The sequence below is a fragment of the Balaenoptera acutorostrata genome, chromosome 13 (genome assembly GCF_949987535.1).
Source record: "Balaenoptera acutorostrata chromosome 13, mBalAcu1.1, whole genome shotgun sequence".
Classification (NCBI taxonomy): domain Eukaryota; kingdom Metazoa; phylum Chordata; class Mammalia; order Artiodactyla; family Balaenopteridae; genus Balaenoptera; species Balaenoptera acutorostrata.
The window spans coordinates 564,697-590,635 of record NC_080076.1 but is presented as its reverse complement, the minus strand read 5'-3'; the positions used below and the strand labels follow the sequence as shown (position 1 = coordinate 590,635).

Below are 25,939 nucleotides of genomic sequence, written 5' to 3'. Positions count from 1 at the left end.
AAATCCTACCATGCTTTTTGTAGAAAATGCCAAATTGATTGTAAAATTCATATAGAAATGCAAAGTACGTAGAACAGAGAACAAAGTTGGAGGACTAACACTGCCTGATTCCGAGACTTAGTACCAAAAAGCTACAGCGATTAGGACAGTGTGGTGCTGGCCCAGGAATCGAGAAATACATCAGTGCGACAGAGCAGAGTCCAGAAATGGACCCCCCACACACAGACAGCTGATTTCTGACAAAGATGCAGAGGTGATTTAGTGGGAAAAAAAAGACGGTCTTTGGACATCCATATGCAAAAACAATGAAGTTGGAGCCATACCTCACACCATGAACAAAAATTAACTGACAGATAATTAGATCACAGATCTAAATGTAAAACCTAAAACTGCAAAACCACCAGGAAAAAAAAATAGGGAGAAACCTTTGTGCCCTTGAGTTTGACAAAGATGCCTTAAACCTGACACTAAAAGCACAACCGATAAAAGAACAAACTGATAAACTGGGCTTCATAAAAATTTAAAACTTCTGCTTGTCAAAAGAAACCACTAAAAGAATGAAAAGACAAACCACAGACTGGGAGAAAATACTGCAAACCATGTATCTGATAAAAGGACCTGTATCCAAAACATTAAAAACTCAAAATTCAATAAGAACAATTTTTAAATTGACAGAAGATTTGGATACTTCACCAATGAAGATATAAGGATGACAAACAAGCACATGAAAAGATGCTCAACATCATTAGTGAAATGCAAATTAAGACAACAATGAAATGCCACCACATACCTATCTGAATGGCTAAAAATTAAAAAAAAAAAGGTCCATACAAAGTATTGATGAGGATGCAAAGCAACTGGAACTCACACACTGCTGGTGGGAATGCAAAATGGTACAGAACTCTGGAAGACAGTGCAACAGTTTCTTAAAAAATTAAACATACACTTACCATAGGATCCAGCCCGTCCACTCCTAGGTATACACCCAAGAGAAAAGAAAGCATATGTTCATATAGAGACCTGTATGCAAGGGTTCATTCACAGCAGTTTTATTTGTAACAGTCAAAAACGGGAAACGACCCAAATGTCCATCAACCAGTTAGTAAACACACAAATTGTAGTGCAGCCATATAACTCAACAATAAAAAGGAATGAACTATTGATATACTCTACAACCTGGACAAATTTTAAGACAATTATGCTGAGTGAAAGAAACCAGACAAAATAGTATATACTGTATAGCTCCAGTTCTGTCAAATTCTAGTAAACGCAAACGAATGTCTAGTGAGAGAAAGCAGATTAGGGCCTGGGGGTGGAGGAGGGGTCACAAAGAGGAAAATCTGGGGGGTGACGGTCATGTTCACAGTCCTAACTTGGGTGAAGGCTGTATAATGCCCAACCTGACCAAAACTGCACACCAAGTGCACTCACCATGTGCTGATCAGACCTCAGTAAAGCCGCGAAAAGAAAACGGAGCTGCTTAAACGGGGCGGGAGTTCAGAGGGTCCCAAGGGGCGAGCCACGCGGCAGGGGGACAGGCCCTTCGTCCCAGGAAGCCCACCCCCACGGCTTAGTGTCCGGAGCTGCACGTGGGGTCGATGAGAACTGGCGCAGTTTCACCTGCCGTTCTGCTTGCACGAGGGAGGGGGTCTGCTTCCCAGTTCAGAGGTTCAGACCGAGGCCCCTCCCAGGTCCCGGACCGACCGTCACTGTCACTCGTGCTCCCTCGGATGCGAGGAGGGGTCCGCGCATCCTCACACGAGGGAACCGCCAGTGTCCGGACCCCACCCGGGCTGCAGCCCCGGCGCAGAGGGCCTCACCGACCCTCTGAGGGGCTCCTCCCACCACGACCCAGCCCTCGGCCACCTCCCACACAGGCTTCGTCCAGGTCACGCAGTCACGAGAGAACAGAGCTGGAGTCCGTCCACCCCTCTGCCTTCTGGACTCGCCAGAAGTTAAGGAAACCCTCAGGGGACGTGCTCTCAGCACATCCTCAGGGCGATGGTCGGGAACCAGGCAACCCCGGAGGGCAGCGCCCAGAAGGCTCCTGAGGACCTGACTCCTCCAACCACTGGCCGTGACGCAGGGGCCAGGAGAGGAAGCATGGGGGCTGCTGTGGGGAAGACGCACGCGTCCTGGGTCACCTCCCAAGACGGCAGGGCCAAGGAAAGCTCTGAGAGACGCTAAATCAGAGAAATCTACAAAACAAGCATCACTTACAACGCCCGGGAGAGGCCAACAAGCACACGAAAAGATGCTCAACGTTACTAATCGTAAGGGGAACGCAAGTCAAAACCACAATGAGATATCAGGTCACAGTTACTACGGTGGCAAAAATAAAGAAGACAATAAAAAGTTTTGGTGAGAATGTGGAGAAATTGGAAACTTCATACAGAGCTGGTGGGGATGTAGACTGGTGCAGCCACTTTGAGAAGCAGTCTGGCAGTTCCTCAAATGATTCCACGTGGAGTTACCACATACCCAGCAACTCTACTCCTACGTAAATGCCCAAAAGAACTGAAAACATATGTCTACATGAAGACTTCCTATGAATATTCACAGCAGGGCTATTCACAACAGCCAAAAGGTAGAAACAACCCAAATGTCCATCGATGGACGAACGGATGAACAAAATGTGGTCCAGCCATACAATGGAATATTACTCAGCCTTAAAAGGGAATGAAGTACTGACACATGCTACAAACTGGATGAATCTTGAAAATATTATGCTCAGTGAAAGAATCCAGACACAAAGGCACATATTGTATTATTCCCTGATGTGAAGTGTCCAAAACAGGCAAAACAGGTTAGTGGTTGGCAGGGCTTGGCATAAGGAAATTGGGAGGTGTGGGGTCTCTTTCTGGGGTGATAGAAATATTCTGTAATTAGATAGTGGTGATGATTGCACAACATTGTGAATGTACTAAAAACCACTGAATTGTATACTTTCAAATGGTTAAAATGGATTACTTTGTGTGACTTTTATCTCAACTTTAAAAATTTTCAGGTTAAGTTTTATGGTATGTAAATTATATCTTAAAAATAAATTTTAATGTGTAATAAAGTTTTTCATATATATGATTTGCTTTTCATAGAGAGATACAGATGTAAATACCCACTTTAGTAAATATATTTTCTAATGCTGAAATTAAAAATAGTTCTTTTAAACTTCAAGTTTTATGTGCTGTCATTTGAATCCTGGACAACTTAAAATACATTTAGCAACCCATCTACCCATCAACTGTAACTGACGTGTTGCGGTGAATTAAATCAAGCAGTAGGGAGAAAAAAGTAGGAATTATATAAGGAAAAATGTCAGCTGAAAATACCACTGGGTAGATATAGAAAGCATGAAATGAAATTTCCACAGTTTAGCCAGAAAAAATTAGAGGAACACAGAAGCTGCTTAATAAAAAGTAGATTCCTGATCTGTAATCAGATGTGACCAAACATCTTTTCTACTTCTTTAGGGATTCCTATGTCAGAAGATTTTCTCATTAATAATTTAAAAAATAAGCTAAGAAAGAAGAGAGGTCTGGATTCCCTTTCAGAAAAACTGGTGCTAGCCCAGGCGCAGGGGAGGGCGGGCACCCCGACTCCTCAAAGAGAGCCACACCTTCCTCCCCTGGGGCCCCCGGCCTGTCAGGTGCAGGTGCAGGTGCAGGCGTGAGCAGACGGTGCTCAGAGAACAGGAACACGGGCAGAACACCGCCAGGAGGATGCCCGAGGAACTGGAGGTGCTAACATAAATTGCACCCCGTCACCATTTCCGCAGCGAGCCCCAAACTCAGGCAGGATATGCTTTCTCCCGGGATGTGGTTTCCAGACAGTGGCCCCAAAAAGGCAAGACTTGAAAGCAAGGCATGTAGAGCTGAAGGGAGGCACCCCGGACTGGGGGCCGAGCCGCGTGTCGCCGCGGATGCATCAAGCTCACCTGCTCCCTAACTGCCTCTAGAGACACCTGATGGTGAGGAGCACACCCCTGAAGCTTCCCAATTATTGAAATGCTACTCGGAAGGTCTGAAGCTCCCCTGGATCCACAAATCCATCCCTTCCTTGTTCAGTCCGATCACTTCTGGGTTAAGACGTGATTTACCATTTGGAGAATCTGCACCAGGAGACTGTGTCCTAGTGGCAAGAAAGACTCGGTTTCTTATCGGATTGTATTTTTATGCTCCAAACGAATATGGAAGACACTGGCCTAAGAGGGTGCAGACCGGCCCCCGGTGGGAAGAGCAGAGACCCCGGGGAGGCTTCCGCACACGGCTCCAGACACAGAAGCCGCTGCGCCGCGGAGCCGACTGGGTCGCCGCGCTCAGCCCGGGGCTTCCCTCAGCGCGAGAAAAGCGGGAACAGCGCGCAGGCGCCCCAGGCACCGCTGCACGCAACCTGCAGCCCGTCCGGGCAGCCCCTCCCGGGCCTCCGCTCCGGCCGGCACGCGGGCCCCTCGCCGGGCAGGAGCGCGGGTCCTCACCGGGTACCTGCGGGGGACACGCACCGGCCGGCCGGCCCGGGAGCCCCCCGCGCCCCCAGCGCCCGTCTAGAGCGCACTCCCTCCAAGCGGGGCTCCGCTGTGTGTAAACTGCGCCTCCACGGAGCTGATTTTTAAAATTACACAAACCCCTCACCTATCTCAATGCAACAACTCGGTCCTCTCAAATCGTGAGGTCACACTTCAAAGAGGAAGGAGGCTTCTGGGGACGCCTGGGCCTGGCCGGCAGCAGGGCCGATGCCGAGGCCGGTTTCCTGCCACCGGACTCGGCTGTCAGGTCCGCTCCTCGCGTCGCCGTCCAAGGCCACGGAGAACCGGCACAGCCGGCACCACCGCCTCCCGGGCCGCCGGCGGGGCCCGGACCCGTCCCGCCCACAGCCCGGGGCCCGCCCCTCCCCTTAAAGCCGAGACCCTATGAACCACCGGCAGTTACGGCTGCGCAGCAACTGCCGCTCAATCCTGGCCTGGCGGCCCGCGCGCGCCCCCGTGCGACCCGCTCCCGGGAACACGCGAGTGGCCGGCCGGAGGGGCCCGTGCGCCCGGCCCCGTGGGGACAGCGCGCGAGCCCCGGGGCGGGAACACCAACACCAAGGGGGCTCCGCACGCGCCCCACTCCCGGGGGCAAGGCCACCCGTTCTCAGGAGACCCTCACGTGCCAACCTTCCATCTCTTCAAAGCCCTGGTTCAAACCGAAACCCGGCTCTTAACCCCACTGCTGTCTCATTCACCTGTTTATATGACTCTGAAGTGCCCGCTGGGTCCTGGGACACAGCCCTGACCTCCGAGCCCACGTCCAGGGCTCACCCTCCAGCAAAGAAAGAGGGCGTGCCAGCCCCCATGGGAGCACAGGGCCATCTGCGAAAGCCCAGGGCCCGGCCCGGCTGGGCTCCGGGTAGGGGCTGACCTGGAGGGAAGCCCACCCAGGTGCAGACCCTTCCCAGCCCCCAGCTTCACTTAATCCAAATGACCAGGGACGACACAGGACTCAGCGAGGGTAGCCAGAGATCTGGTGCACGAGTATAAATGCCCTCTCAGCCTACAGAGCTTGGTTCACGTTTCGAACCCACCTTTAATCCCGTATGCCCCCAACACCACCCTCGCCCAAGGCAGGCAGGCCACGGCCCAGAGACTCAGAGACCCAGCCGAAAGCCCCACTGACCCCCTAGCTGGGCAGGACTGACCACTGAGAGGGGACACACCCCTCATTCAAAAGTGCTACCTGGGAGGTGAGCTCATCACGTCCCAAGGCGGCCCCGGGCAGTTGAGCCTCACCGTGGGTGCTGGTTGGTTGGCCTTCCTGGCTCCTGGCTGCAGGAGGCTTTTCGTCGTGTCCCGTCACACCTCCAGGCCCCACTGCTAGCTTCTGCCCAGACAATGAGAGAGGCCAGAAGCTGACGGCCTGTGTTCCCTGCTCTGCCATTCTGCCCAGCGAGCTGGTCACTGGTTGACGGAACCAGCTCTGTGCTGAACCATGGCCCCCACATGGCTGTAGCCAGCTGAACAAGCACCAGAAAGGCCCTGCCCCAGGCAGACTGGGGTAAGTAGTTTTCCCAAAATCAAAATAGCAGCTTCACTTTAAAAGTGAAGTTTTAAGGCTACTTCTCAAGACTTAAGGGAGGACATGGCCTTCCGGTAAGGTGAAACTTCCAGAGCGCCCACTTGACAGTAAACCCACAGACAGTGCTCAAGTTCCCTGAGTTCACCCATAAGTAAATAAAAACAGAAAAGCTAGTGCCCTCCTGGCCCGAAACATCCTCTGTAATTCGGCCAGCAGGGCTTCAGTCGGGTGAAAAGCAGCCGGGGGGATGGGCACGTCCAGGACAGGGGTGTGAGGTTCTCCGCAGACCCTTTCCCCAGCAAAGCAACCCTCACTGTTGTGCATTATAAGAAACGGGCATTTAAAGTCTCTGGAACGGAGAGGCATCTATTTGGGAAAAGAGCCTGGACATGGCCTGCTTCCTGCCCCGACCCCAAGTGTGATGACGGCATCACCCCAGGCGGGGGCAGCCCAGACGGGCCCCTCCCCGCAGCCCCCAGGAGCAGCAGGCACAGAACACCCCTCCTGCCTCAGTGCGCGCATGGGGTGGAGGCCCCACGCCGGGAGGGGAAGCCAGGAATGCCAGGGGCTACAACCCCCAGTGCCTGCTCTTAGAGCAGTGCAGTCACCCCAACAAGGGCCACCGCTGCCCGGCCTCCAGCTCCAGAGCAAGGGTTCAGAGGGTCTGCCCTGGAAGCGGGGGGTGAGAACAGAGAGCGCCACAGCTCTCCCCAGAGGGGTACCTTGCTTGGAACAGAGCTTGGTCAGGTTCAAGCCTAAGGGCACAGACAAAAACAACAGGTAACCTGCTGGAGGGGCAACTGAGGGGAAGCCGGCGGTTTATCAGAGAGAGACAGCAAGAGCAGCCCTCCTGGACACAGCAACTGTCAAAAGGCTGGCCTCAGGCCACCCCTGCCTGACTTTAACTGGATCAGACCTTAGAGCGCTGCATGGCCTAGGCCGTTATCAAAACCAACAGAGGAATCAGCTGTTAATCAGTGGTGGCAGACCCCGGAGAAGCTTAACAGGGGGGCCAAGGAGAGTCAAAGACAGTTGGTCCACAGCCAGCCTGGCGGGGGAGCGAGGGAGAGAGATTCTAAGAGGGCACCCATCAAGCCAAGTCACTAAACACACAGACACGCAAACAAGCCCCCCAACCAGGATGGGGTCAGTATCCAGAGTTGCTACAATATTTTACCTAAAATAGCCAGTTTTCAACAAAATATGTATGGCAAGTGGCCCATACACAGAAGAAGAAGAAAGAAAAGAAAAAGAAGGAAACATTGCTTTTGAAGGACAGAACCATTGGACTTAGCAGAAAAGACTTCAAAGCAGCCATTACAAATATGTCCAAAGAACTAAAGGAAACCATACATAAAGAATTAAAGGAAGTATACTGACAATGTCTCATCAAATAGAGAATATCAATAAAGAGGTAGAAATTATCCAGAACAGCCAAATGAAAATTCTGGAGTTGCAAAGTCCAGTAACTGAGGTAAAAAAAAAAAGCACAATAGGGGCTCAACAATAGAGCTGAGCTGGCAGAAGATTCAGCAAACTTGAAGACACATCAATAAAGATTATGCATCTGAAGAACAATGAGAAAATAGAATTCAGAAAATTGAACAGAGCCTCAGACACACATGGAACAATAGTCATTGCACCAACATGTGCGTGACGGGTGCACTGAAGAGAGGAGAAAGGACAGGAAAACAGCCTAAGAAATAATGACCGAAAACTTCCCAGATTTGATGAAAATATCAGTCTACACACCCAAGAAGCTTAACAAGTTCCCAAAAGGATAAGTACAAAGAGAACTACACCCTCACTGAATACCACAGTCTAAATGTTGAATGCCAAAGAAAAAGACAGACTCTTGAAATCAGCAAGAGAGGGAATTCCCTGGCGGTCCAGTGGGTAGGACTCCATGCTTTCACTGCCAAGGGCCTGGGTTCGATCCCTGGCCAGGGAACTAAGATCCCGCAAGCCAAGTGGCACAGCCAAAAAAAAAAAAAAGAAGAAAGAAATCAGGGACTTCCCTGGTGGTGCAGTGGTTAAGCATTGCCTGCCAATGCAGGGGACAAGGGTTCTATCCCTGGTCTGGGAAGGTCCCGCATGCCACAGAGCAACTAAGCCTGTGCGCCACAACTACTGAGCCCATGCTCTAGAACCCTCGGGCCACAACTACTGAGCCCGTGTGCCACAACTACTGAAGCCCGCGTGCCTAGAGCCCGTGCTCCGCATCAAGAGAAGACACCACAATGAGAAGCCCACGTACCGCAACTAAGAGTAGCCCCTGCTCACCGCAACTAGAGAAAGCCCGTGTGCACCAACGAAGACCCAATGCAGCCAAAAATTAAAAAAATAAATTAACTTAAAAAAAAAAAGAAAGATATCAGCAAGACATAATGAGTAACATATTCGAAATGCAGCAAAGAAACCGTCAACCAAGATTCTTACATCCAGCAAAAATTTATTTTTTTATCCTGGCTGCACAGCTTGTGGGATCTTAGTTCCCCAACCAGGGACTGAACCCGGGCCCTGGGCCCTCAACAATGAGATCGTGGAGTCCTAACCACTGGACCACCAGGGAATTCCTGCAAAATTTTTTTTTAAAACAAGGGCAAAATAGAGACATTTCCAGATAAAAAAGAACTGGGAGAATTTCTTGTTAGCAGACCCATCTTACAGGGAATACAAAAAATAAGTTCTTCATGATGAAAGAAAGAGACATCAGGCAATAATTATAATCCACTTGAGAAAAACAAAAAGTATAGTTAAAGGTAATTATGTAGGTAATTATAAAAGACAGTATACGTGCGTAGTTCTTCTCCTTTCCTCTCTTAACTGATTAAATAATTAAGTTAGTATAAGTCTGAAGTAGATTCTGGTAAGATGCATATCATAAGCCTTAGAGCAACCACCAAGAAAATAACATAATATAATATAATGTGATATAATGTAGTATACACACACACACACACATACATATGTATGTGTGTCTATATATATATTTAAGGTTCATTAAAGGAATTAAAATATTACACTAGAAAATGTTCACTTAATACAAAAGAAAGCAGTAAAGAAGGAACAGTTGGGGGTTAGGGTAGACATGAGGATAGAAAACAGAAACTGAAATGGCAGGTGTAAATCCAAACATATCACAATAACATTATATGTGAATGAATTAAACAATCCAATCAAAGAGCAGAATTGCCAGAATGAGGTTTTTTAAATGATCCACTATATGCTGTCTACAGGAGACATACTTTAGATTCAAAGATACAAAGAAGTCAAAAGTAAAGTGGAAAAAGACATACCATACAAACAGCAATCACAGGAGATCTTCAGTAGCTACACTACTATCAGAAAAAAATTGACTTTAAAACAAAAAAATTACTAGAAATAAAGGAAAATTTTATAATGATAAAAGGCCAATCTATCAGTATGATAAAACTATAAACATATGCACCTAACAACAGTGCCCCAAAATATAAAAAGCAAAAACTGACAGAAGTGAAAAGAGAAACAAATAATCTAAAGGTAGTTGGAGATTTCAATACACACTTTTAGTAATGGACATAACAACTAGACAGAGGAAAAAGGGAAGAGGAGACCTGACCACACTACAAACCTAACAGACACTCCTCCACCTCCACCTGACAACAGCAGAATATACATCGTCCTGAAGTGCACGTGGAACGTTCTCTAGGAGAGACCATCGGCCAGGCCATCAAACAAGCCTCAATTTAAAATGACTGGAATAGGGACTTCCCTGGTGGTGCAGTGGTTAAGAATCTGCCTGCCAATGCAGGGGACATGGGTTTGATCCCCGGTCCAGGAAGATCCCACATGCTGTGGAGCAACTAAGCCTGTGCGCCACAACTACTGAGCCCATGCTCTAGAGCCCGCGAGCCACAACTACTGAGCCCGTGTGCCACAATGAAGAGTAGCCCCGGCTCGCCGCAACTAGAGAAAGCCCGCAAGCAGCAACAAAGACCCAATGCAGCCAAAAATAAATAAATAATACATTTATTTTTTAAAAATATAAAATAAAATGACTGGAATAATACAAAATATGTTCTCCAACTACAATGGAATTAAATTAAAAATCAATAACAGAAGGAAATTTGGGGGATTCACGAATATGTGGAAATTAAACAACAAACTCAAAAATAACAAATGAGTCAAAGAAGAAATCCTGAAGGAAATTTTAAAATATTTTAAGACCAATGCAAACAAAAACACAACATACCAAAACTTACAGGATGCAGCTAATGCATTCCTTACAAGGAAATTATGGCTGTAAATGCTATATTTAAAAAGAAGATCAACTATATGTCAATTTAAAAAAAGAAGAAATATCTCAAATCAATAAATTAATTCTATCTTAAACTAAAAAAAAAAAAAAAAAAGCAAATTAAACCCAAAATAAGCCGAAGGAAAGAAATAATAAATACTAAAGTGGAAATAAATAGGGACTAGAAAAACAATAGAGAAAAATCAACAAAACCAAAAGTTGGCTCTTTGAAAATAAAAACCAATTAAATGGACAAACCTTGAGCTGGAAGGACCAAAACAAGAAGGAGAGGGAAAGGGAGGAGAGTCAAATTACTAAAGTCAAGAATTAAAGAAAGATCATTACCACCAACTTTACAGAAATCAAAAAGATTATAAGGGAATACCAAGAACAATTATATGCCAACAAATTAAATAACAGATTAAATGGACAAATTCCAAGAAAGAATTTCTATTGAAACTAACTCAAGAAGAAATAGAAAATCAGAAAAGATCTATAACAAGTAAAAGACTGAATTAGTACTTTTAAAACTTCCCACAAAACGCCCAGGCCCAGAGAGTTTCACTGGATAATCGTATCAAACATTTAAAAGAATTGATGAACTTGCAACAAGCAGTAAATAAGCCCCATAGATCTAATGCACAGTATAGTGAATATAGATAACAACATTGTATTATAATCAGCAAACTTGCTAAGAGACTAAAAGTAATTATTCCAACTACTAAAAAAAAAAAAGAGGGCTTCCCTGGTGGCGCAGTGGTTGAGAATCTGCCTGCTGATGCAGGGGACACGGGTTCGAGCCCTGGTCTGGGAAGATCCCACGTGCCGCGGAGCAGCTGGGCCCGTGAGCCACAATTGCTGAGCCTGCGCGTCTGGAGCCTGTGCCCCGCGACGGGAGGGGCCGCGATAGAGAAAGGCCCGCGCACCGCAATGAAGAGCGGTCCCCGCACCGCGATGAAGAGTGGCCCCCGCTTGCCGCAACTGGAGAAAGCCCTCGCACGAACCGAAGACCCAACACAGCCAAAAATAAATAAATAAATAAATAAATAAGAAAATCCTTTAAAAAAAAAAAAAAAAAAAAAAGATAATTATGTAACATGATAGAGGTCCTCATTATCACTACATGGCTATCATATCACAGTATATAAATGTATCAAATTAACATGTACACATTTAACTTACATAATGTTATATGTCAAATATATTTCAATTAAAACATTTTAATTAATAAAGAATTGATAGCAGTCCTTCACAAAGTCTTAAAAAAAAAAAAATAGAAGAGGAAGGAACACTTCCCATTCCCAACTTACTTTATAAGGCCAGTTCTATCCTGATACTAAAACCAGTCATCACAAGAAGAAGAAGAAAAAAAAAAAGACCAATATTTCTTATGAATATGGACACAAAAATCCTCAACCTAATACCAGCAAACAGAATCTAGCAACTTATAAAAAGGATTATACATCATGATCAGATGAGATTTATCCCGAGAATGCAAGGTTGGTTCAGCATACAAAAATCCATCAATGTAATACACTGTAATAGTAGAATAAAGAACAAAACCACATGATCATCTCAACAGACACAAAAAGCATCTGACAAACTTAAATATCCTTTTATGATGAAAAAACTCAACAAACTCAGAACAGAAGGGCACTTGCTTAACCTAATAAAGGGCATCTCTATAAAATCCATAGCTAACATCATACTTAATGGTCAAGGACTAAATGCCCTCTCATTACGATCAGGAACAAGACAAGCACATCTGCTCTCCCACTTCTGGCCAGGGTAATGAGGCAAGAAAGAGAAATGAAAAGCATCCAGATTGGAGAAGAAGGAGTAAGACTGTCTCTATCTGCGGATGACGTAATCTTGCATGTAGAAAATCCTCCAAAATCCACTAAAAAGCTATTAGAATAAATGAGTTCTGCAAAGTTGCAGGACACAAGATCAATATGTGAAAATCAATTTTATTTCTACAAAGTAACAATGAGTGAACCAAAGTGAAATCAAGAAAACAATTCCATTTACCATAGAATCAAAAAGAATAAAATACTTTGGAATAAATTTAACAAAAGAATTCCAAAACCTGTGTCCTGATCATTTCTCTTTCTTTCCACCTCTCCGTGCCCCTCCCTCCCTCTCCCCCTCCCCCCCCCCACACACAGAAAATGGGCAGGTTTCTAGGAGCTACTTCATGCTCGAAAACAGCAGGTGTGGTTGGTTAGCTGGCTGGAGGTTTGGCCACACTGGGTGGGTGATGTGCATGCAAGGTGAGGACGTGGCACAGACGGGAGCAGAGACAGAGGGGGACCGAGATGCAGAGAAGGAAGCTCATGCAGTGTGGTACCTACCCAGATGTGACCACCTGGGGGGGGGTCATGCAGCGTGGTACCTACCCAGATATGACCGCCTGGGGGGGGCTCTGGCTTCATCTTTATTATCTGCAGCTACATTTAAAGACAGAGAGAGAGAAAACAGGAAGGAAGAAGAGACAAAAACAGACTGGTTTTAACACTGGTAAGTCCTTGTTGTATTTCTTTAAAAAAAAAAAACAAAACAATGGAACAGGAAGACAGCAAGCTTTTGGTTTCTGTGCATTAGGAAATCCACTTTCTGAACCATTTTTCTCCAAACCTACCCTCCTCCAAATAAGTGCTAGGGACAGAGGGAAAAAAATGAAAAGTCACCTCATTTTCACTTCATTTCTAAGGTCAGAGGTGCTGACAGAGATACAGCAGATCCTACTTCTACTTTCCCCTGGGAACTCATCTGTACGCAAGCCCTGGTTGCAAGATAGCTGTCTCAGGGTGCAAACTCTCCTGAAGGTTGCTCGCTAGAGCTGTTTTCAGAGGACACTCAACAGAACACCCGCCGTAAACGGAGAGCTAGCTCAGCACGTGAACTTGACCGCCCTCGGACATCACACCCAGTCAGGGAGCAGGTCTGGCAGCTGTCTCCGCTGTGGCCCAGGAAGGAGCACCTGACCCAGTGTGCGACAATTCGATTGCCAGGTACCTTGCCCCCCCGAGCACGCCACCCCACCTCCCTAGTCGGGGCCAGCCCAGGACAATGACCGACTGACCTACCGACCAGAGGCCCTGAAGACAGAGCACCTCCAGCTGGGTTCCACCTGCAGGTGGGGTCTGGGATCGACGGTGGTTAAAGAGAAGAGTCACCGAGGTCAGAAAGCAGAGGCAGGATCAAAGGTCGTGGGTCACCTGCCCCAGGCCGTGTACGCTCTACCCCAAAATGGAAATTGTGCAAGTAATCAGCTAAAAGCAAATACCAGACTTGCTGCCTAGACCCGGGAGGAGCTGGGGGGTCGGGGCAGGGGCAGCGGTTTATAAACCAACACAAACCGCAGTCTCCTCTCCTCACCCCACCTCTCTCCCCAACACCCCCTCCTGGACCTTCTGGGTTCTGACTCCCCAGAGTTGGTCAGATCCTCTCAGCTTTTGGCTTCTATTTCTTTGATTCAGACCAATTTCACCATTCATGGGCACCTCCTTTATAGATCAAAATCCCAAAAGAGGGAAGGAGGGGAGGGGAGGGAGGCTGCAGGAGAGAGCGCTCAACTCAGTTACTTGTGCGTTTCAGACACGGCTTCCCTTCTCTTCTCCAGGCTTGATCACACTGAGCTGACAAGCGGAGCTTCGCACATGCAGAAACACCGGGCATGGCTGGGAGACGCAGAGGAGTGTGTGGGTGCAGAGCTGGGGGTCGGCAAGCAGAGGGCTGGGTAAGTTGGCTCAGGGTGGGAAGGTCACGCCCCTGTGCACTGCACCAAGCTACCTAAGGTTCCTTGGCTGGAAAGCAACATGATCAGATCTACGTTTTAGGAAAGACACCTTTGCATAGGACAGATGGAGGAAAGTGGGCTCTGAAGCTGAGAGACGCTAGAAGTGTTTTCAACAATCATGTGCTTCCACAGAGCTGTACTGAGGACACACTCCAGGCCAGGCACGAAGGTTCCAAAACAACCGCACTGGGACGTCCCTGGTGGTCCAGTGGTAAAGAATCCGCCTTAAAGTGCAGGGGACACGGGTTCAATCCCTGGTCAGGGAACTAAGATCCCACGTGCCACAGGGCAACTAAGCCCACGTGCCACAACTGGAGAGCCTGCGTGCCGCAAACTACAGAGCCCATACGCCCTGGAGCCTGCGCATCACAACTAGAGAAGAGAAAACCCGCACGCCACAACTAGAGAGAGGCCCGCACACGGCAACAAAAGATCCCGCCTGCCTCAACGAAGATCCTGCGTGCCGCAACTAAGACCCGACGCAGCCAAAAATAAATAAATAATAACTGAATCTTTAAAAAAAAAACACTCACACACAACCACACTGTCCTCAGAAGCCCCCTCCCCCACCAGGAGGCGGGTCTTTGCCCCCTTGACTATGGGTGGGCCTGAGACTGCAGGTCTTCAGAAGTGATGCTGTGTGAGTTCCAAGACTAGATCTTTAAAAAGATACGGCGTCCACCCGGCTCTCCCCTTGAAACCCAGCGCCACTTTGTGAGGAAGCCCAGGACACATGAGGAGGGCACGCAGGGATGTTCCAGCAGAGCCCAGCTGAGGTCCAGCCAATGGCCAGCACCAACCCAGACACATGAGAGAGGAGTGAAAGAGAGAGAGACACAGAGAGAGACAGAGACAGAGCGAGAGACAGAGCTAGACAGAGCTAGACAGAGAAAGAGGGGGTAAGGGGGAGAGACAGTGAGAGGGAGAGACACAGAGAGAGAGAGAGAGAGAAAGGGGGGATGGGAGAGAGTGAATGAGACAGTGAGAAAGGAGCTCAAGCAAAAAGCCCAACTGTGGAGTCCGAAGCAAAAATGTCCTTTGACGTCATCAAGTTTTGGGGTCACTCGTCGAGCAGCCCCCGAGACAGGAACCAGAGATGACAAGGCAGAAGTTCCAGCAGAGCTGAGACGGGAAAGTCAGCCTCTGGTGGCCAGCAGGAGGCTGGGGGGGGACAAGAGGCAGGCCCTCAACTGCCCCAGGGGCTTTAGTCCTGTCACACTCTGAGACTCACTGCTGGGGGCACCTCGGAGAGACCACGTGGGGACAACGGTGCCTGCGTGTGGTGGAGGGGACGGCGGCTACAGGGGGACGCAGGGGGACCGGGGACCGGGAGGAGTATCACCACGGTGGTCCAGGCAACACGGGAACACGAGACCCTGTGTCAGCTCCGGGGCAGTGGGCTGAACTGAAGCAGGATTGTAACCTGATGTCCGAGGACACCGCAGAGCCCTTGAAAATGCAGGATGGTCTGTGGATAAACATCTTCCTGGGGAGGGGGGTGTCCTCAGCTTTCATTCTCAGGATGGTATGTGACCCTCCCCACCCAACGTGTTTTTACAGCTTTACTGAGCTATAAGTACACACCACAGAAAAGTCACTCTCCCAGCGGTGTGTAGGGTACTCACAGGCATGTAGCGCAGCCAACGCCGCTACGGTATTTTAGAACTTGCATCCCCTCGCAAGGAAACCCGTCCCCTTCAGCAGTCACCCCCTCCCCATCCACCTCCCCAGCCAATGCCACCCCAGTGCTGAGATGCGCGGCAAACCTCAGGTGATTCACGCCTGCGGCCGGTTGCTGATACACCCATCGGGAGGCACTATTCTTAGTGACAGTACAACACGGGAATCTGGCGGGAGGGACGTGTGGCCCTGAGGACCCCCGAGGAAACGACCTCTCAGCAGCCTCGCTGTCGGCCGGCCTCGTGACGGAACCTGGCCGGGAGCCGTGAGGGAGGCGCCTGGCGGAGACGCAACGCTGTTATTCTTGGGTCCCTGAGCCGCAGCGGGAAGATCAGAGCCGACCGGGGCCCGCGAAGGGCCGGCCTGGGAGCGGGCGCTCTGTCTCCCGGGAGGCCTCCAGACCGGGCTCCTCGGACACCTGGCCGACTGCAGGGCTGGGGCGGGAAACCGGACAGCGAGCTCAGAGGATCCTGTCGCACCGACGTCCGGGGCCCACAGGACCAGAGGTCAAAGATCAAGAGCCGACGGCAGAGGCTCCCCCTGGCCAGAGGTGGTAAAGGGGCTTCCACCACACGGAACACAGGGTCACGTACAAACAAACGTGCTCATTGCTGCAAGATGCTGGGAACCAATTTTGAAAAGTGGCAAATACAGAGGAATAAGCAAGCCCTCACCGGCCTTCCTTTACAAATCAAACCGTCGGAAGACCAAGTAGCGTTTGTGGGGAAGTTTCTCTAGAGAAGCTGAGATGGCAGAGCCTCGGGGCTGGCGGCCCGGGACTGACTGTCAACTGGGCCCTGGGCCCCCACGGCCGCCACCACCCAGAGGGGCCAGCTGACAGCCATACCTCCTAGAGGAAGGACGCAACAGTCCTGCAAAGACAGAGGGCCAGACCTGGGTCCCATTCTCTTTTAAAACGTTCTCTACAGGGCGTCCCAGACAGACCTGGTCCAGCAGCCAGATTCCGTCCAGATCCCGTGGGCCTGACTCGCTCCACACTGCTGCTGGCCCGCTGGCCCTGTACCGCGTGTGCGGCGCTCAGCTCACAGCAAACGACCCGTTTCAACAACGGATAAGTTCCAAGGAGAAAGGGGAGTTAGGGAGAACCTACAGATTGAACAGACAAATCAACAGCGAAAAGACACCAGCCAATCACAGTGTGTGCTGGATCCTGATTTGAGGAAACAAACTGGCCAAAAAGTCAGGCAATGGACAAGACAGCTGGAAAGTCACACACAGATGGTGGTTTTATGCTAAGGAACCATTGATTTCTTATGGGTGATGATTTCTTTAGAGGTACGTTACAGACTATCTATAAAGAGGCTACATCTGGGATTTGCTTCAGAAACTGCAGGAAAAAGATGTGAACGGGGTCTGCAGGTGGTCATGGTCCCACACGGAGCTCCGTTATGCTACTCTCCCGACTTCTACGTAATAAATTTCAATACTTCTATTGAAATTCTCTACAATAAAAAGCAAAAAACAACAAGCACAGCACCTTCGAGACGGACACCACACCTCACTCCTAGTTCACAGTTAAACAGCAGGCGCGTATTAGCGTCTCCAGCCAATTTCTCCCTGAAACACGTGGTCTCGGTGGACGCCATTTCACCTGGGACAACCCGAGGAGGGGGACCTGCACCCCTGGCCCTGCCCCCATTACACACAAGGGCATGGAAAGGCTGCCAGTGGAATGAGAGGTTTTAAAACGTTTGATCCTAATTTTGAAAATGATCCCAATTTTGTGATAGGAGACTAGCAAAGAAAAAAGAAAAAACTGGAAAAATATACCAAAATGTTCAAAGCAGTCACCTCTGGGTGGTGGGACGGAAGGCTTTTTACTCTTACTGTATATCCTGTCTTCCCTGAAGCGTCTACAATGCGCACATGCTGCCCTTCAGATAACAAATTAGATACTTAATTTTCTAAGTAACCTGCTTTTTCTCCTCACCACCATCTATGTTTCTTTAACCTTAACTTTCAAGTGGAATTAGTGACCTTCAAAACTGCAAACCTCTATAGAAGTTAGCTGGAAAACATTTAAGGTTCTTTTTAGGCTGCCTGGCCATCCTACGAGAACCCTGAAACAAAGCTCCCCCGACTCTCCTGGAGAGTTACTGTAACGTGCATGGTCAGTTCCCCAAGAAGTCTGTGTCCCGAGGCCTCGGCTGACGCGTCGGGAAGCGGAGGCTGGCCACCTGCCACGCAGGGTGCGGGGAGAGACGGGGGCCGCGGCACAGCGGCCCACGGGCTCCCAGAGCTTCCAGGCCTGAACCGCTTGGCTTTTTCACAGCCCACCCGCCTACTTCTGGCAAATGAGAGGAAATAAACCCACACATTCATTAAAAGCTTCCCATAGCGGGGTGCTGAGACCTGTGTGTCTCATAAACAGTAGACACGGAAACATGTAAATCCGATCTGGATTCAAGTGTTGAATGCTCAGCCTCTCAGCCATGTGGGTGGAGGTTAGGAGACGACTCTCCCTGAGGCCGCAGGGGGCCCAGCGGGGGAGGGCCGGGGTCAGGAGGGGGCCCAGAGGTCAGGAGGCACAGCCCTCCCTCCACGAGAGCTGATGGCATGCACCCGCAGACCACCCATCGCCGTGAGCTGCCATCAAATGCTCAACATTAAACTGTAAGTTTGCTGCATGACCCAGAGGCCCCAGCACCTACCGTATCTGGCACCCTCCGCCTTCACCACCCACACACAGTTTCAACCAAGGTCACAAGCCTGGTCTCCCGCTGCAGAGCCCGAGGCGCAGGACCACTAAGCCACCAGGGCACCGTGTGTCCTCTGCAGGCCTTCCCCCCGCCCTGGGTGAAGACGCACACCACTGACCACCCCACACGGCCCACTCTGCAGTCGGCTGTGAGATCCTGCACCCATTAAAGGGGAGGCTCGAAAGGCCACAGACCACAGAGGGCAGGGGCAGAAGCCGCTTGGGCAGAAAGCCCTCGACTCAGAGAAAATTAAGAGCCAGCTCCTCAACTCATAGTGGGTCCAGGACACAGAAGCCCTGCTTTCTAGGCGAGAGCAGCAGTACAGCTGACACCACCTCTGGCGTGACTTCCTGAATCATAGCTGGGAGGACGGCGTTCATGGGAAAGCAAAAGCAAAAACACACCGGAAACAGACAGTGGCGGGTGGCCCTCTTTATCATCTCCGTGACCCTAACTGATCCAGGCTACTCATCGGAGCTGAGGCTGACCCATTTCTACAAAGACTGAAGTTAGCACACACTCACTCTCACTCTAAAAACAGAAGCTACACAAGAGGAGAGGGGTCACTCAAAGGGAGAGAAAATAGCCATCAAGAAAAAAATAGCGGGGCAAGACCTCAAGTCTGCAGGAGTCCCAGAACTAAACAAACTCCAGAGAAAACACTTCTCTAAGCAATAGCTGAGATTGAACACACCCACATTCTCAGACAAAATCGAAGGGGAGAGTGGTCTTAGACTTAGTCATTAGAAAAACCAGAAGGACGGCATCAACCCTCCTGCACAGAGAAGCCCACCAGCCCGCGCGGTCAAACACAGAACATCAGCTCGAAAGAAACATTTTCAAAGGAGAAGGCAAAACCAGGAGCAGCGTCTTCTATCTTCTGAGCCACCAAAAAGCTGTAGGGGCTGAGCATGGGATTCGCCTGCCCGAGCTTGTGGACCCCGCGTGCCCACCCGCGGCCCACAGAGCATGACGTCGGGGGAATGTTTAACAAGGTATGTGAGAAAGATCCCGGTTGACTCAGCCGCAGGGAATGGGAAAAACAGAGAGGCTGCGTTTGGTGCACAAGCCACAGACAAGGTCAGAGATAAAACCGCCTCTGCAGGAAACATCTGTCTCCGGCCTGATCAAGCCAGAAACAGACCAGCAGTGCCGCCCTCCTGCCCCAGCTGAGGGGCCCGCGTGACGACGGCCACGGCGAGGGACGCGGTGAGAACAGGTCGTAACTCGCCCGAGTTCCCGTTTCACATGATACAGTGTCGACGCAGTCACTTACCTGACTGCGAACACCGGTGCCGTGACAGACACGCGCGCCACCTGGCGAAGCCAGCGCTGCTGGGACAGCACTGGGTGGAGGCCCCCCCACCCCCACCCCCACCCCGAGAGCTCCAGCCGAGTCCCGCTCGCCGAGCTACTGGGCTCCGTCCCCAAAGCTGCGGGTCACCAACCTGCAAAGACCCGGCGTTGCACGTTCAGCTCGCTGGCCACGCGGACCTCGGTGCAGAGCTTCAGCATCAGCAGCATGGCCAGGATCATGACGACGCTCTGCCAGAGCAGCGGCGCCTCGAAGCGCCTCCCGAACCTGCGAGGGGAGACGCCGCGGCATCAGGGGGGCGCCGGCCGGGCGCCCGCGGCCACAGCCCGAGCGGCCCCGGGTGCCGCCGCCCCCCTGCACGGCCAGCCCGGGCCTCCACCGCCCCCCAGAGCCGAGTCACGGGCAGGCTGCACCCCTCCCCGGGAACCGCTGCGACCCTCCCAGGGCCGAGGGCCGGTGGGAGTGGGTCTCCTGCACCCGCCCCCCACCCCAGTCCGGCCAGGTGACCGTCGCCCTCCTGCAGAGGCCCAGCGGCCGCCAGGTGAGAAACCCAGGTTCTGGAACACCTGCCTCCCCAGGGCTCGTTCCAGAGTCTGGAGACCGACGGCAGCCCTGCCCCCTGGCCGTGGGGAGTGGGGTCTCCAGGCCAGCACGGCCCCCAGTGTGAGCAGAGCAGTGGGGGGCCGGGCCACCGAGCCCTCACCAGAGAAGAGGAGACGGCAGGCAGGGTGCGGTCCCCGCTGCCAGCCTCAGGCCCTGATGCCCGACCCAGGCCTGGCTGACCCACACGGAGGCCTCCATGTCCACTCTCTTCTCCGAGCCCCAGCCCGCCCAGCCCTCCCAGCCACAGGCCCCAAGGCCTTCCTGCTGACTTTTTTCCAGTGTGTTGAGCATTTTAGCAACTCGGCCAAAACTTCCTGGAGGCCAGAGCCACAGTCCAGCGACTGGCACCTGCTGGGCCCATCAGAAGACCCCAGACCCCAGGGGCTGACCACAGCACTGCCCTCCACACACCAGCTGGGGCCTCAAACGTGGCCACCAGCATCACAGGACTAGCCTGCAGAACTGTCACCCCTAAGGCGAGGCCGGGGCACAGCACCCTTCAAAGCCCAGGCCCCCATGCTAGCCTGGCTGCTCTGGAGCAGAGACCCCGCTGGTACCAGCTGCAGCGCGGCCTGACGGGGCCTCCCAAACCTGAGTCAGTGGCCGACAGGTCACAGTCGGGAGGTCCTGGATGGCAGTCTGACCTCCAGCTTCTCCTGGAAACCAGGAGACACGGAGACACGGCCCGGCCCGCCTCCCCGGGCCTCGCTCTCACACCCGCCCCTACAAGGAGAGGGCCACTGACAGCGGGCTGATGGGGTCACACACGCGCTCTGCCACAGGCTGGCTCTGAGGACCACGCTGCCCCCCGGCCTTCTCGCTGAGCCCCACCACCTCCGGGCTTCACCTCTTCTGTAAAGCGCGGACACAACCCTACAGCTGCTTGAGGACGTTTCTAGCAGTTCTAGGAACTAGTCCCCACTGGTTACCTGACTGACCCCGGGGGGCTGACTAATCAACAGATAATCCAGAGGAGAAGACAGAGAAGGCTCTGCGTCAGGCTGGGGAGACTGGAGCGGGTGGGCATCACAAAAAGTCGGTCAGTCTAGGGACCAAGCTCATTTCCAGTTAGATATAAGGCTGAAGACGTGGGATTTGGGCCTGTATGTAATAAACGCCACTTCCATTTTTTTAACTGTTCAACAGAAACAATGAGTGACTAGAAAACTGGGGCGAGGAGGGGAATGAAGGTTTGTGCTTCCCCTTATACCACACACCAAAAATCAAATCTAGGTAAATTCAGTATTTACAGTAAAGAATGAGACATTTACAGCGAAGTAAGGGAGGCAGAGTGAACATTAAACTGCTTTTAGGGTGAAGACAGGCTAAACAAGACACAAAATTTCAAAAAGCACAACTTTCCACAGAAGATATACAAGGGACAAAACAAATATGAAACAAAGTTCAACATCGTTAGTAATTTTTAAAAGCCAATTAAAATAGAAAGACACTATTTTTTACTTATCAAGTTAGTTAAACTTCTGCCTTTAATGCTAATAGTCTGTGCTGGCAGAGGTGTCACGGGGCACCTCTTCCTCCCCTGCCCCGAGAATGCGGTTGGCAAAGCCTGGTCTGCTGCAGCGGACAGGACAGCCCAGCAGACGAGCGTGTGGCCTGCTGCCTGCTGCAGCCAGTGGAAGCGCGGTCCCCCGGCGCAGGCACACATCTCGCTCCCAGGGAGACGCACGCGGCAGAGAACGTGCACCGCCTCACCGAGCTTGAGCAGAAGCTCCCACAAGGAACACCTTCTACGCGTCTTCAAAGTAGCAGAGGAAAGCCTGATTGGCAGAGAAGCTGTGTATCTACTTCCCTGACTGGCTTCGCGAGTAGCAGATTGTCACTAGCCCTCTGGTGCAGTGTCACCACATCTCCGATACAATTCTACTACATCTGCAATACAGTGTCACCACGTCTCCGGTACAGTGTCACCATATCTCTGATCAGATAGGGATGGGGCTGGAGAACTAGCTCTGTGAATGCCTCAGGCCCTGGGTCAGAAGGCCCTGCAGCACCGTCCTTGCACCCTGGCCCCCTCCCTCCCCTTCTCATTTACAGAATCACTCTGCCCTCCGGCTTCCGACACCACAAAGGCCAAATCCTGCATGTCAGCATTTTGTATGATCTGCTCAATGCTGGTTCTGCAAAAGGATGGGAAGAATTGCGAGAAATAAAGGCATGAGAGTTCCGTGAGTTACAGAAACGCCGGGTTTCTCTTGCTTGGTCAGCCTTCCCCCACCCCGCCCCCGACCCCCAGGACTGCAGAGCGGCTCACATGCCTCACACCACACATTCCCCCCGGGCGGCTTCCCAGGCAGACTGGAGTCCTTCCGAAGCCCGCATTCCCAGCCAGCCTTGGGAAACGTACCCTTCACTTTCTCTAGTCCGTCACTGCTCTCGTCCCACCCGGCACCGACCACAGCTCCCAGCCCGTGCGCTCTCCCTCCCCACCACCCATCACCCATACACACGTGTCTGGCACATTCCATACAGCATTTCTGAGGAAGCGTTAACCCTGCAGCATCTGCCCAGTGTCTGGCTCCTGGGAAACCCTCAAAGACCTATTAAATCAAACGGGCTGCTAGGGGACCCAGGAGTAGGGGCTTTGGAGGCTCCAGAGAAAGGAAGGAAAGGGAGAACGGGCATCACCCTCAGAGCAGTGGGGCCTTGGGACCACGTGGGCAGAGACGCGTGTATTTGTGACAAGTCGTAGACGGAGCCCGGCCTGTCCGCTGGGCTTCACCACATGAACTACAGAGTACTGCCAGGTGTGAAATACAGGGAAAGCACAACCCCAGGTCAGAGGGATCCTGGAGGAGAGACCTCTGCCAGCCCTCCCTTCTTCCCATAGGGTCCCACAGTCTTCAGGAATCCTGGCTGAAGGCAGCCCTGTGTGTTCCCACGGCAGCCACTGAACCCACAGAGGGACCCAGGACAGCTCAGGCAGCTGACGCTGTGGGAAAGGGGCAATCAGATGTGCAGAAATAGACATGCCAGTGGACAGAGTTCAGAATTCCACCAAAGACTCTTTCTTTCTCAAAGGCTCAGGCCCTACAATGGAGAGAGAACTCCCAGTCCCAACGCATCAAATAGCTTGCTTGTTAAACCCAGAAACACTGACGAGATGGCATTCAAGAAACTGGTTTAATTTCTGATTTCTCCAAAACAGATAGTTAGAGGTAGATTAGATATCCTATTTTCTTTTTGCAGTTCTGAATGATAAGCATGCCTGGGGGGAAGACCTCTCAAAGGAACTACTTCCCGTAAGAAATGCACCCTCAGCCAATCCTCCTCCACTCCTTCGAGAAAACTTGCCACTGCCTAAAGGAAACGCTGCTTCCCGACCTAAGGCCCGGGCCTGGGCTGGGAGCTCCGGGGGCCACACCCACGGTGCTCAGGGCTGACAGCAGTGTCACACACGATTACAGCTTGGGACCTGCTTCTGTGCAACCTTAGACCGAGTGAGGGGCAGCTGAGAGAGGGAAGGGGACAGTCTTGCTGCAGCCGGCGAGTGCCATCCTCAGCCACAGGGAAAGGAGAAGTCTTCAAATGCAGTTTTTCAACTTGGGCTAAACAAGTTAAAAGATAAGCGCCCTCTGACCCCTCCTTCAGAAGCGGACTGGCCCAGAGACAGGGCTCATGGTGTGACAAATTCTTCCAGGAGAAGGGGTCGGCTCACCAGCTCACCTTTTAAAACCGCAGACTGAGCAAAAACACGGTTGAGAGTGACCAAGGGCTGCCTCAGGCCAGGTGGACAGAAGGTGAAGGAGCAGAGAACTTCTGGACACAGGGGGCTCACACCCTGATGACCGCAGAGGGGATATCTGCCAAAACTCATCAAACTGCACATGTGCAACGGGCGATTTTCTTCCCTGTAAATCATGCCTCAGTAAGGCTGACTTAAACTCAACTAGCAAGAAAGCACGATTACTCCAAAAAGTCAAAAGAAGAAGCCAGCCGCCCGGTCCCAGGCTGTCCTGTCTGTGCTCACAGAGGGGCCTGGGACCGTCTAGAAGGTAGGAAAGTTCCAGGCTTTTTTGGCCTTACAGTGAGGCTGAGAGACCTCTTTTCACTTCCTCTGAAAATGTACCCTCCCAATTATGTCTGGCTTCAACAACTGTTAAAATTAACTTCAAGTTCCTGACCAGAATGCAAATGATAATAAGAGGAAGTTGGGCTGGGAGGAGCAAGAAAAAAATAGTCTCTTAAGTATTAGCCAGAAAGTTGACTCACTGGTAAAACAAACAAACAAACAGAAAACCCCGCACACACAACGCGGAAGGCAGGAAGGGACCACCCTTCAAGGCAGACCACCCCGCCGGGCACGCCTTCCTGTCTGGTTCCCTCCTGAGAGCCTTTACTGGCCAGTGGTTTGTCCTTCCTATGCTGACCACCTTCTGTTACTGGTATTCATTAATTCCCTTCGTTTTCTCTCCACTACCCCCAAACCTCACCCAAATTCCTAAGGGCATGGACCCAGTCCTAGGACGCAGCCCCACAGAAAAGGCCCTGGGCAAGAATCCAGTACATGTACGAGCCACCGAAAATGAAGACGCAGATCCGAGATTATGTGAGAGTCTCCACTTCAATCCCACCATTTTCCCTGGGAAAAAGTCTCATCCATTTCACCAGCTGCTTCCCAGGAAGTGCAGACACTTCCGCCCCCCGGCCTCACCCAGAAGAGGAGAAAGCCATCTCCCCGGCAGCACCCCACAGTAAGAAAGCCCTCAACCTACCAGAAGAGGATTCGTAAGATATTGGCCACCAGGAGCACCAGACACACGTAGGTCGAGAAGCCCTCGGCGTTCTGAGTCCTCCGGATGTCCCTGTACTGCGGGATGTACGGCACCGCCCCTCCGAAGACCATGGCCCCAGCTGCCCCCCAGGAAACCAGCTGGTGCAGCGGGACCAAAAGCCAACCCAGGCCTTCTGCGTCCATCCCGAGCGCCCGGCGGCCCCGCCTGGCCCGCGCGCGCTCCGCGCTCTCGGGCTCCTGGCGCGCGCGCTGTCACCCTCACATGCCGCCGCTGCCCTGGGCCGTCCTCCGTCGCGGGGCCTGGCGAGAGAGGGAAAGCGGTAAAGCGCTCGGGCCGGGCCTCCACGCCCAATGGAGGGCGCACCGCCGGGCTCGCGGCCGGGGCACGACCCCCTCCTCCGGGGCGCCGGCCCGGGGTGGACTTTCAGTCCGGGGTGGGGGCTCGGTTCCGGGGGAGGGGGTCGCACAGCCTGGGGGTCGGAGGGATGGGAGGAGGGGGGAAGAGGGAACACACTGCCCAGGGGGCCCGGCCCGGGGTGGACGCTCAGCCCAGAGCGGCGCTCGCGTCCACGCACGCTGCTGACCCCGCCGGGCTCACCCGCGCTGCTGGCTCCCGGCGGTCAGTCCACCGTCCTTCTGTCTGTCCAAGCGCCGGGCCCCGCCTCGGCGTGACGTCACAATACGTGGCCCCGCCCACGTCGGGCGGAGGGGCGGGCGCCGCGGGGTCCTAGAGAGCG

At 51.8% G+C, this 25,939-nt stretch overlaps 1 protein-coding gene across 3 annotated transcripts in view; it reads right to left on the bottom strand.

Annotated features, from left to right (window-relative positions):
- SLC66A2 (solute carrier family 66 member 2) overlaps positions 1 to 25,888 on the bottom strand; it is a 48,689-nt gene extending 22,801 nt beyond the window's left edge. For 2 of the 3 annotated variants that reach the window (XM_057526740.1, XM_057526741.1), the window contains exons 1-2: positions 25,183 to 25,528; positions 19,980 to 20,113 (exon numbers count right to left, since the gene is read on the bottom strand). In XM_057526740.1, coding sequence (XP_057382723.1) covers positions 19,980 to 20,113; positions 25,183 to 25,385 — 337 coding nt within the window. In that variant the 5' untranslated portion in view covers positions 25,386 to 25,528. Of the gene's footprint in view, positions 1 to 12,728; positions 12,780 to 19,979; positions 20,114 to 25,182; positions 25,529 to 25,800 lie in introns of those variants that run through there. The other variant, XM_057526739.1, reaches the window with a different exon arrangement.
- Between the last annotated feature and the right edge of the window lie 51 nt (positions 25,889 to 25,939).